Source organism: Tachysurus vachellii, chromosome 2 (assembly GCF_030014155.1).
Source record: "Tachysurus vachellii isolate PV-2020 chromosome 2, HZAU_Pvac_v1, whole genome shotgun sequence".
In the NCBI taxonomy this organism is placed as follows: domain Eukaryota; kingdom Metazoa; phylum Chordata; class Actinopteri; order Siluriformes; family Bagridae; genus Tachysurus; species Tachysurus vachellii.
Genome location: NC_083461.1, coordinates 16,977,326 through 16,989,496, shown reverse-complemented (window position 1 = coordinate 16,989,496; position 12,171 = coordinate 16,977,326). Strand labels below are relative to the sequence as shown.

The 12,171-nt window shown below is 39.4% G+C and overlaps 2 protein-coding genes across 8 annotated transcripts; one reads left to right on the top strand and one right to left on the bottom strand.

Annotated features, from left to right (window-relative positions):
* Positions 1-171: 171 nt before the first annotated feature.
* rsph10b (radial spoke head 10 homolog B) lies at positions 172-5,258 on the top strand. 2 transcript variants are annotated; one of them, XM_060860524.1, is made up of 18 exons: positions 172-357; positions 433-508; positions 600-668; positions 1,287-1,460; positions 1,543-1,628; positions 1,721-1,841; positions 1,942-2,118; positions 2,205-2,435; positions 2,634-2,823; positions 2,944-3,052; positions 3,143-3,210; positions 3,313-3,458; positions 3,532-3,639; positions 3,883-4,035; positions 4,197-4,262; positions 4,346-4,397; positions 4,581-4,767; positions 4,920-5,258. In XM_060860524.1, exons 1-18 carry the CDS (start codon positions 188-190, stop codon positions 5,113-5,115), a joined length of 2,379 nt encoding a protein of 792 aa, XP_060716507.1. In that variant the 5' UTR covers positions 172-187; the 3' UTR covers positions 5,116-5,258. The 2 variants fall into 2 exon arrangements, with proteins under 2 accessions (XP_060716507.1, XP_060716499.1); XM_060860516.1 differs by having other exon boundaries at positions 4,194-4,262.
* dlgap5 (discs, large (Drosophila) homolog-associated protein 5) lies at positions 5,125-11,681 on the bottom strand. 6 transcript variants are annotated; one of them, XM_060860460.1, is made up of 20 exons: positions 11,526-11,681; positions 10,674-10,909; positions 10,414-10,592; positions 10,267-10,329; positions 10,128-10,161; positions 9,911-9,979; positions 9,710-9,802; positions 9,520-9,597; positions 9,387-9,427; positions 9,095-9,282; positions 8,656-8,970; positions 8,463-8,551; positions 8,207-8,367; positions 7,959-8,060; positions 7,413-7,662; positions 6,508-7,306; positions 5,931-5,976; positions 5,642-5,828; positions 5,494-5,540; positions 5,125-5,375 (listed from the first exon to the last, which is right to left on the bottom strand). In XM_060860460.1, exons 2-20 carry the CDS (start codon positions 10,906-10,908, stop codon positions 5,271-5,273), a joined length of 3,081 nt encoding a protein of 1,026 aa, XP_060716443.1. In that variant the 5' UTR covers position 10,909; positions 11,526-11,681; the 3' UTR covers positions 5,125-5,270. The 6 variants fall into 6 exon arrangements, with proteins under 6 accessions (XP_060716443.1, XP_060716459.1, XP_060716452.1 ...); XM_060860476.1 differs by having other exon boundaries at positions 5,651-5,828; XM_060860469.1 differs by having other exon boundaries at positions 10,128-10,158.
* Between the last annotated feature and the right edge of the window lie 490 nt (positions 11,682-12,171).

The following is a 12,171-nucleotide window of genomic DNA, read 5'->3' as shown; positions in this document are numbered from 1 at the left end:
CTTTCTTATTGACTCGTACCAAACATTCGCGATTCCTCCTGATCCATGACGGGTTCTGGAACTTAACCTGGCGAATGTTCGAGGGATTAATGTACTTAGCAACCTGTTGCTGTAAACACACCGCCCTAACAGTCCGGATCACCAGGTTGCGCCCGAGCCGAGTGCTTGCTTTCTAGCGGCGTCCGCAATGGCGGATGTAAACAAAACGCTTGAATTATCGCCTAATGGATTGAAATATTCCTCCGCCCCGAATACGGACTTCTCAGCGTCAGCTACAACATTCCAGCCTGCATTAGAGACAGAAACAACAACCGAGCCTGAGATTCCAGCTGTTCTCTCAGACATCATTATTCAGAGGTTTGGTTACTAAACAGAATGAACTGCTCTCTAACGGGGTGTTAAGGCAGACAAACTGACCCGAGTGTCTTTCAGATATGAAGGCAGTAGATCAGGAGAGCTGTTCCATGGGGAAGGAGTGGCCTACTTTATAGGTGGACATCTGTACAAGGTCAAATAATAGTTACTGTAAATAGGACAAAGCAATATGTTATACCTAAGTACGCAACTTACTTATTAGCTTTTCAATATTTATTTCCCAGGGAAACTTTATGGATGGCGTGATGCATGGGCATGGAGAATACACATGGGCAGATGGTTTAAAGTATAAGGTGTGTAAACATTTGGTTGATCCATGCACGAATAATACAAGCATCATGATGAAGATTTCATGCAGGATTTACAGCAGGGTAACCAACTCTGGTCCACTGGAGAAACCTGCCTGTAGTGTTTATTTTTAATTTCCCCATTGTGGGAAGAATAAAGGTATATCTTATCTTATCTTATCTATTTGGTTAAAAAAAATAATTTGTTCGTTTATTCGTTCATTTTTAGTGCTGCTTTGTTTTAGTCAGTGTTCCATTGAATCCTTTTGAGAAGTCTTTTTTATGTGCTCCTGGAGCAGAGAGGATTAAGACCAAGATAAAGCAATTACTAAAGGTCAATACATAGATGAGGATGTAAAGCTGGCCACCCTATAAGAGGTTAGATAGATTAATTTCTTAAGACAAAGACAAATATATTGAAATCTTTTTTTATTTTTATTTTTTTTTAAATCACATGATGTCGGTGTTTAAACCTCTGTATAATAACAAGGTGCAGTTTTCACACCCTTGAAGGAATTACGTCTGCCCTCCTTCTAGTTCCAGTTTCAGGAGTGTTAGAACTAAACTTTTCAGGGTAGGAACACTACAGTGATTTAAATTTCTAACACTGATGGCATTTGACAGGGGGACTTTAAATCAAATGCTCCTATGGGACATGGGATGTATACATGGTTAGACGGTAGCACCTATGAAGGAGAGGTATACAATGGAATCCGCCATGGCACTGGAACTTACAAATCTGCCAAAACCTGCACTACATACAGAGGGCAATGGCACAAAGGCAAAAGGCATGGCAAGGTAGGAAAGAATATGTTTTGTGTAAATTTTCTTTTTTTTAACTGTGGTTTTCTTAATGTAATACATAAATTGATTGTAACAGGGGACAATGTTCTTCAATCTGGAGGCAACATCTTGGTATGAGGGTGACTGGGAAAACAACCAAAGAAAAGGCTGGGGTATGCGCTGGTATGTGCTGACTCCCACAGTTCCAAATTTCAGTTGGTGCTCACACTCCACTAACACATGAAAATGATTGATACACTTATCTTCCACACTAGCTATCAATCAGGAGACACATATGAAGGCCAGTGGAAGAACAGCGTCAGACACGGGGAAGGAACAATGAAATGGATTAAACTGGGTCAGCAATACAGTGGGCAATGGTATAATGGTGTTCAGGTCTGAGTTTCTACCTGGTCTTAAACAATTCACTGTATACAAACACACTGTAGTCCACATTTCCATCTCTATGTTGTAAATAGATCCATATTCTTTGCAGCATGGGCATGGGACACAGACATGGTTTTTGCAACGAGTTTCTGGCTCTCAGTATCCTATGAGGAATGAGTATAAAGGGGAATTTGTTCAAGGTCTGCGTCATGGTCAAGGAACATTCGTCTATGCAAGTGGAGCGGTTTACACTGGATCTTGGAAGGATAACAAAAAACACGGTCAGGTAAATCCTTTTGCTCTTTTTATATCCTAAAAGGTAGCACCGTGTTTCTTTCCTTAGCATTACAGGAAATGTTTTTTTTTCCTCAGGGAAAGTTTATTTTCAAAAATGGTCACGAATATGACGGGGAGTTTATTGATGACCATATGGCGGAAGTTCCAGCATCCTCCACTAGTTCATTATGTGCACTAGATGGCTTACCTCATAGAACTGAAGAGTTAGACAGAAGTGCCTCAATACTTGGTCCTGATTTAGTTTTGAGCATTGAGACTCTATTAAACCGAATTCCTGAAGTGCGAAGAAGGAAGGAGCTCAGACAGGTCAGTCTGATTTTAAAATCATTTAATTATGGTTTAGGCTTCAAAAACAGCGAACATTATTATTATTATTATTATTATTATTATTATTACAATATTAATTTTCAACAATATAATTATTGTTGTTTCTATAATACTATACTATATATAATGTATTAGAGTATATCTGGGTTGACATTCATTATGTTCATATGTATTCAGGTGGAATTTGCCATTATGAGACACATCACAATTTTGAGGACAACATATAGTGTGTACAGCAGCCTTGGACATGAGAAATCTCAAGACAACACTTTCCTGCTCAGTCAGCTACAGTTTTGGCACTTTCTTAAGGATTGCAGTGTTCACCAAAATGGATTAACACTTGCGCAGTTGGACCACCTTATTAACAGTAAATCTTAGCAAATCTTGTGGCATGGTTTCATTTCTGTTTGGCATGTTTTGTTAGAATAACGTTTACAAATAAAAACCTCTTCTAGATGAACTGACACCATTTTTCTCTTTCCTATAGAGGATGTGTCTTCAGGGGAGGTTCATTCACCTTCTAGTACAATGTTGCTAAGGAAGTGGATTAGTTGTATTGTCATTGCAGCATACCATATTTACCACAGAGACTTTGAGTAAGTGTTACTTTTTCCAGTGGAGAGTTGATCATTGCTAACAGTGTGAAGGTTTCAGGCTAAAATCTTACTTAATACTTAATTCTTCAGGTCCTCTAGCAATGTACTTGCAGAGTGCTTTTCCAAACTCATGAGGCACAACATCATTCCTGTAAAAGGTGATCCAGTATTTATTATATAGTGTCAGTATTGTTTTAAATATCACCTAAATTTTCATTGAATCTCAGTTTAAAACCCTCATGTGATGAAATATGATTCAGGACCTCTTTACAGTCACCATCTTCATGCTATGATTGGCAAGCGCTATATTGACAGATGCTGGGACATATACCAGACTGTCCCTAAAGTCATCTCAACTGTCATCTCTGACATCATGACTGCCAGGCACTTCGTCTGGATGTTTAAGGTAAACACTTTATCACTACTACATGTTTTAAACAAACCTAATTAAACAATTTATATATTTTTTTTATTTACAGGTTCTTGGTCTCTTTGATTGTGCATTAACCACAACAAGATTACTGGAGATCCTCTCACTAGAAAATCCTGTGATCTACAGTTCTACTCACAGTAACCTGGATTTGGAGGTTGGGTTCACTATTAACATCACATTTTAAAGCTAACTGCCATGAGTAATTAAAAACATTTTTGCTCTAAACATGCATAAACCAAGCAGTCCAGTTCACCAAATACCAGATGCATTAACCTGGTGCTTGGTGGGAGCAAATGTGGACTGACTGGTGTCATTCATTGTTTTGGGGAAAACCCTGCTATTGTTTTCAGTAACTTCAAATTCTAATTAAACGTTGAATGTAATAACTGCATTGCAGATCCATTTTCTCGAGTTCTTTGAGGCACTGATAGGTTGTGCTGAAGTGAAGAACATACATGGAGTTGGAACTGCGCCACACAGACAGTATGAGACTCCAACAAGAGATCAGATGAAACATAGCCCTTTTCTGAGCCAGTTGGCATCTCCTCAGGTTTGTGAATACAGCATCACTTTGACAACTCAGTTCAGAACTATGGACTATGAATGTTCACAATGCTGTTTTAGAGCGAATTGTGAGAGCATGTTTAGATTTAACCTAAATCAAATTTGTATGTGTACACAATTGGACACATTTCATGTGATCTCCAGCAGTACGAGTCAACAGTGCTGTCCTCAAGCACCATCATTTCATCTGCCGTCAGCCTGAAATCTCTTGAGGTCTCTTCTATTATATCAAGTTGTACAATTTCTTTACATTTGTTTGCTGGGAAAAAACCTACTTAACTCATGTCTCCTTTAAGGAATTTAAATCCAGTGCAACAGTACAGTCATCTGAAGAGTTACAACATAAAGGTACAATGTACTTTCAGATGCACATACAAATAATTTTGACTTGTAAATAGATGTAGAGTATGCATGCATTTCTTTGGCTTTGTTTTACTTACTAGATCAGGGAATTTAGGATCTAAACTGGCTGTTCAAAGCACATCAGAGATTGTGTATTGTTTGTGATATGGTTTGTGTATTATTGGGTAGAAGGTACAGAGGAACAACCGGAAGAACAGCTAGAGAACTGGATTACTCACATTGACCAGTTCTTCACGCACACATTCTTCCCAGCATATGAACACAACTTGGTGTGTAAAAAGGAGATGCAAAAGGAACGCAGAAAACAAACCACTGACAACAGAATCACTCTAGAAAAGGCCAAGGCAAATGCTAAGTACTTAACCTTTTGGCATAATAACTACATTTTTTACATTTTGTCAAGTCTCATTTTCACTATAAAGCAAATTGTTCCAGTAACTGCCTATGGCATGCAAGGGACAGAATCAAGGATATGTTATTGATCACGCATGTTGGTTTTATTCTAAGAGATCAGCGGAGGGCAGAAGTAGAGAGAACCAAAAAAAACGCAGAGCACTCCAAAGAACAAATGGAGGAAGATGAAGAGAGAAGCCACGCCTTAAACGACCTGAACAATTCATCCACAGCTCTCACAACCCCAGTGACCTCCTCCAACTCTTTGGATTTGAAGCGATCACCCAACAACAAGAAGAAAAAGAAATGAGACAGAGGATTCCGAAAAAGCTTGTTTTAATTGATAAAAATTTTACAAATGCGTAAAGGTATATATAAATTTGCTTATCTAAGTATATTTAACACCAAATAGTACTGTTTAAAAGTAAATAAAGGTAATGAGGTTTGTCCACATCTCTGCTCGAATTAAATGTCTTCAGGTGGTGTAAACATCATGAGGTCACGCTCACAGACCGATTGTCTCACTCTTTCCCTCTGCTCGGGGGTGAACAGCAACTGATTGGCAATCATCTGAAACAACAATTTGGTTAATGCTTAAATGCTGATGAAATAAACTAGTATCAAAGGTATTTTTTATAGTGCTGTTGCAGGTGAGTGTATTAGAAGTTCAGGAAAGAGCCAAATCCACCTCTTCAGTCCAGGGAGTGACCAGCAGTGGTGCAATTCTGGGGAAAGCTGAATTAAAAAGTGTGAAGAGAGTGAGTGGTGAGGGCCACATGCTTAAATCCACCTCCATTAAACACCAAAGTGGAAAAAGCAAACAGCAATCTGAATACCTAGTGTACCTGTAGGAGTCATCTGTGCATCCTGAACAGGCTCTTCTGCATGGTGGGCCTGAGGGCTCTCCATTTCAGCATCTTCTAGTCCAAGTGAGAACCTTTCCACTGCCATACTCTGCACTGGAGATAAGCTGCATCGGGCTGTGGGTTGCAGATATCGCTCAAAGTCCAGATCAGGAATAGTCTAAAATTAAAATAATAATAATAATAGCAGCAGCATTACACTCAGTTGGCATAAATTTCCACATAAGCATTACTAGATAAGGAATGGACTGGAGATGATTACCTCACTGTCTTGATTTTCAGTCACTTTACAGTCTGCACTGTTAGATCTATATATATAAAAAAAATAAAAATAAAGCCATGATTTATAAAAATCTGCACTAATTAGCTTTTGCTTGTAGGTAAACCATTGTTCCAGTGTAGAAACTTATATTTAATGGTTGATATAAAGCTGAACTGGATCTGGTTTTCTTGAACATCTTCCTAAGAAAGACTTAAAGAAGAAAGGTCTAGGCACTATCAAAACTTAGATGCCATCCTCATTAAAAATTTCAACATTTACAATACAACTAAAACATTCCTAAAAAATACAGTAAGATTAAAAGGACAAAGTTAATGAACATTCATCTGAAGAAAAACCCATTAAGTATCCTCAGTTAAATTTGTAAATAATTGGAAATTTCTGGCTTACAGAATGTTTATTTCATATGCATCAATTCCGTCTTCTTAAACCCGGATTCCCAGATAGTTCACGTCAAGTTATAAATTGTGAATTCAATGTTAGTTTGTTTAACTTCCTTGAGCAGAACTCTTTAACCTCTATCACAAATTTAGAAATGGAATTAATTAGTGTCATTTACCTTTCATTAACACAAATATCAATTTTGCCTGATGGCGCTGGAGAGACCTGGACTTGCTGTGGTGTGGTGGACATCACAGAGGGGGAGCAAGGGACTGAGACACAGCTCTCCATAGAGACTGCTTGTGGAGTGGTCTTGCATGCTGAAGGTGAGTGGGTGAAACTCATAGCATGGGCTTGACTGTCTGAGTGGAACATGTCCACTTCAGCAATCACAGTCCTTTCAGTTTGCTCGTGGGACAGTGCGGTCATGGAAGACTGTTGAACACTTCCCTCAGGCTCTGTACTGTTGACTGAATGTGCAGGAAGTTGAAGTGGCAGTTCTCCTGTATGGCAAGGAGAATTGTGTGGCTTAATGTCTGCTGTCTGGTACATATGGTCATCTTCTGGTGTGATCATGAGGTCTGACTGGATGTTGCTGATACTTGTATGATGATCAGGATGGCTGAGTTGCGTGTCTGAGACTCCCTTAGGTGAGGGATAGGGGACAGACCCATCCTGCCCAGGGCTGATATGAATGGGTTTGGGGGAGGAAGGAAGGGGATCAGCATGCTGTTTAGGAGTACAGACAGGAGTTGCAGTGGTGTGTGCTTTTGCAGCAGGAGAGGAAGAAGGGGATGCGGTAAATCCACTTTTAGATGGAGTGAAAATGCAAGGAAGAGGAGATGGATGTGTGACTACAGCAGACCTCTTCAGTTTCCCCGGTGTGCTGAATTTATACCCATGTGGGGAACAGTACCCATGGGGAACCATGTGGGTAAAGGTAGCTGCATTCAACCGAGATGATCTTCTTACAGCATCTGAGGATAATTGTGTCCATACCTTAAATCAGTTGACAGTCAAACACAATCACTAAACATCACAAGGCAAACTGAGATAATTGTTAAGGCTATAGAGAACTCGTACCAACTACTTTGATTGGACTCTCCACCTGAAAGAAGCCTCCATGAAAAACCACCGTCTGGACTGGCAAGGTGTTAGCCGGGGCATTTGAAGCAGGAGTCAATTCATCTTGAACTTTGTCTGAAGTCTCAGCAGTTTTAGCTGCAGCCTGCTTGGCCTTCATGGCAGCTTTCACTGCAGCCAGCCGACTCTTTGCAGCAGCACTGGCTCCAGCACCTGCTCCCAGCTTACCTCCTGCAGCAGGGGGCTTTTGCTTCATCATGCACAGGGAACACATGAAGTTTAATTATACATCTATCTCCTCAATATTATTTCATCAACAAACCAGCATAGGGAAAGTTCAGTTAGTTGACATGAGTTTAATAAGTATACAGAGTTTTTGGGGTTTAAACACAAGAGTGCATTAGATGAGGCAGGTGTTTATTCTTGAGTGAATTAGGCTCATCGAGTCATTCATTTATTTTCGGTACTTTGAACATAACCAACACAGACTGATATAAATATTGCAGATGTATTAAAAAAATACTAGGTTAAATATTGTCTGTATACCTTGACCACTTTCTTCTGCCTGGTGACAGGCTTGATCTCCTCTTGCCATCCCCTAGCTTCAGCTTCTTTTAATGCATTAAACTTCTTATCAACATCTTCCACCTAATACAAGAGACAAGGTGACCAGTGGTAAGAGATTACTGAACCGTTTTTCACAGTAAAAAACACATTCTCAAGCAATGTCATTTACCTCCTTACTCAATATATAATAGAAAGATTTCAGTAATGACAACTTCTTAAATAATCACCTGAAAGTACACCATGTCCCAGAACCCCTGCAAGTCTGTGCAGGTCGTGATCTTCTCCCCTCTGCCAAAATCACAATCATCCACCAGGCCACTAAACTGGCCAAAGCGTTCCTTTATTAGCAGTCTGGCCTGGCCAACAGCTGTGCGCATTCGGTCTCGCACTGGAGACATAGAGTACAGGAGAGCACATGAACTTCATGACTATATGAGGATAGAGGGCGTGAAAGACTGAATTACAACGTAAAAATTTACTCACTCTCTTCCGGGATTGAGGAATCTTCAAATCGTAACTCCCAAAATTCAGACAACCCAGTCAACCTTTCTGTCTCGCTAGCCATTACTGCCCTATAGAATACATTCAAGCAAATGCACATCACATACCACAAACTCAGGCATATAGTTATTTGTAAATACACATAATCCTTGTATGCAGAGGCAACTGCTCTCACCTGAAATAGGGCACGTCATGCTGAGGTTCTGATGTTGCAGAGGAAGGTGAAGAAGAAGATGGAAGAATAGATGACACAAGAGCTGGGGAAGGAGAGGCAGGAGGTGGGCAAGAAAGAGAGGAAGAAGTGACAGATGAGGCAGTGGGTAGGGCAGAAGTGGTGGGATTAAATTCAGGAGAAGGAGCAGGTGTAGAAACAGATGCAGGACATGGTTTGGACATACATGGTGGAGGTGAGGGAAGAGGTGGACCAGAGGAAAAGTCAGATGTTGGAGAAATTGGGTTTGTAGGCTCCATCTGGGGTTCAACTGAGAAGCTGCAGAAAAGCAAGACCAAAAATTTGTGCACTCCAAAATGCAAACATGACAAACCATTGAAATGTAGCTTTAAGATAGTCATACTGAAAAAGACCACTCATCACTGGCACATGAATGAAGTACCTAGGTGAGAGGAAGGCATCGGCAGAGCGAGGAGAAAGGGGCGTAGGCTGGAATGTTCTCAGACCAGAAGGGGCCTGGAACACAAATCCTTGGGGTGCAAATGAAACTGGAGTCACTTTAGTGTCCTCAGTAATCTTTTCCTCTTTAGGACCAGGGGGATTTACTGCAGCAACCACCTCATCAGCAACCTGGTAAAACATTTCCCAAACTTATTTATACTTATAATATACATTTATACCAGTCTGAACTGTAAAAAAAGATAGATGGTGTAAACCTCTGCAGGTTTATTTACCTTGTTTTCCTTCTTTTCAGCTGCCAAAGTGTCAGTATGTCCTGTTGGACAAGAGGTAGTCAGCTTAGATATATAAAATGCTAAGAAAATGTATATTCCTGGAAATGTTCAGTATATTGTACATTGAGCTTACCCTGCATAGCTTTTCCTCTACCAGATGAGGGTGCTGCAGGCTGCCTGCTAGCAGCTTTTGTTTTGGGAGGTCTGAGGTCTAGCATTTAGTGAACACCAAACAAAAGACAATGATGAGAAATGATAAAAATTAATGTGAAAAGTATAAAGACCAATGCATTTTAATAAAGAGAATTGGGGAAAAAATATACCTGCAGCAGGTTTAGCCACAGAGTTGGCTGTTAGGGCTGCCGTCACAGTTTTAGCAGCTGATCGTGTAGTTGGACATCTGACAACGGGTTCAACTATCAAAGAGACAAGATGACTTAAAGCCCAAACTATATCCAACAAATATTATTCCACCAACTTTGAGACTCATGCGGGACAGTGTGGGCAACCTGTCAACAATTTACCTGTAGCAATTCTGCCTTTGGCAATTGCTGGCACTGAAGACTTGTTAGCTCTGGTGACGGGTGGCTCAGCTAATGACCAAAATACAAAACCCACTTTACTGTTACAGGTCAATGCAGTACTGTGCTTTTAAATGAACACTAGAAAAATGAATAATAAATATTCTAGAAACAAAAAATTAAAAGCCCAAAGAAATAATCACAGAAAAATGTCTCATACCCTTTTTAGGTGCAGGCTGTTTTTCAGCTGGCTGCTGTATGAGGCAGAAAAACAAACAGAAATAGATGCCACAAATGAAATATTGTAGGGAGTAAAAAAAGATATATAAAACTAGAGAAGAGTGCTAAGACTAATGTACCTTTGGCTGTAGATGCTGTTTCATAGAACGGGTCACTCTGGTGGATTGCAAAGATTCTGTGGTCTGAAATAAAAACATAAGAATCACTGAGAAATACAGCTGTAAGCCACAAGATACAAACGTGCAAGCAAATTAAATTAAGCTCACCTTTTTTGCCGTTGGTATAACAGGATTCAAGGGCAAGTATCCCAGAGGCTGTGGGCGGTAGAGACCGACCTTAAATGTACCTTTCTTTTCCTTTTCTCGCCTATCTTTCTCCTTCTGCAAGGCTTTGTTCTCTTTAAAACGTGCCAGCATCTTTCTCCTCTCTTCTACAGCACTGTTATCTAGTCAAAGATATACAGGATTATCAGTTAGTTGCACAGCATGGATATGATTGGTAGAAGGAAAACTTGGGGAAATCTTACTTTTATCTACTTTATCTTTGCACCCAGTATCTTGGGAAGGAAGACTTCTTGACTTCTCAAGATGGGATGCATCCAAAGAAAGCTCCAGCTCTTGAAGTTGGTCCAGGGGCCTGCGGAGGTTTTGCATCTTTTCCCTGTTCTCTTTTTGTGATTGGGAGCGTCGCCTCGACATTTTCACTCTTATCATCGAGACACTGCTGTCTCGCTTGTAAAGATGCGCAAAGCGAGAATCCATACTGCAAATATGTTATATGTTAAATATAATGCAAAAAATCGGAGTCATTGTTAAAATGGTTAAATCCAAGAAACGGTTTTGATTCATCTCAAGTACATACACGTCATAGGATGAATATTATGTCTAATACAACACTGATGCAAAAAATAAAAGGTATAATATAAACAATATCCATGAATACATGTTTAATACAAAAAAAAAACAGTCTGGGAACAATTTCATGAAACATTTTCTCCTTAATCTCTTTATTGCAGTATGCCAGGTGTTTATTTATTTATTTGCTTTGTTTAATAATAAATCAAAATCCACTACTAGTGATGATCATGTCGAACAGCTCCACTCCCGGTCAGATCAGATTAGCTTGTTTAACTCTCGTTTCATCACGAAACTAGCTCGAAATAAAGAAATATAACTCCAAATCTCTCCAAAACAGGAATAAAAGAGATAAAGACAGAGTTTTACTGTAGTTACGCGAGCATTAAGATCATTTGTTATTAATATCTTGCGTTGTTTTGTACGTTTTATCACCTGAGTTATGCTTCCTTTCTCCCAATGAGGCTAACAAATGCTAATTGTATGAGTATCTTTAGACTTTGTTATCTTATATTTTTCTTTACCTGTAACTTGTAGCTTGTTTATGTCAAAACCACCTGTTCGTTGTCAACCGGCCAATATATATATCTATAAAAAAAACCGCGTTAAATATGAAGTAAACAACGTCCTCTTCTTCGTCCACTTCAGTTAAAATATAAGAAAGATGGCGGGTAGGTTTTGAAAACTCGACACACTCGTTCTGATTTGCTGATGGACACCCGGAAGTTGACGCTGATTCGTCGAGCGCCTGAACGTAAATACTTTGCCAAACTTTGTTTTAAAAATTCAGCATTGTCGATAAATCACACGTGCATTTCATACATACTGTTACACGACTTAATTCAGTCGGGTTTTATTGCCAATCATTGAACTAGGGCCGTTCCTTGCTTTGTATATTTGCACAGATTGCTTGCATTTGACACAAGTTCAAATCAAACAAGATTTAATCCTCTTGAATTAAACAGAAAGTATGTGCAAATTTTAACTAAACTAAATTGTTCCCCAGAGTCCTTGGCGGTTTGCGCCAAATCCCTGTGTATACACAATTTTCTGTTTTTATTTTTTAATTTGCTTTGAAAAGAATTAAACAAAACACCCAATTCACCATCAAATCCACATTACATAGCATAAACTAAATAAAATTAAAGACCAAATGCAGCCTAGAATCAT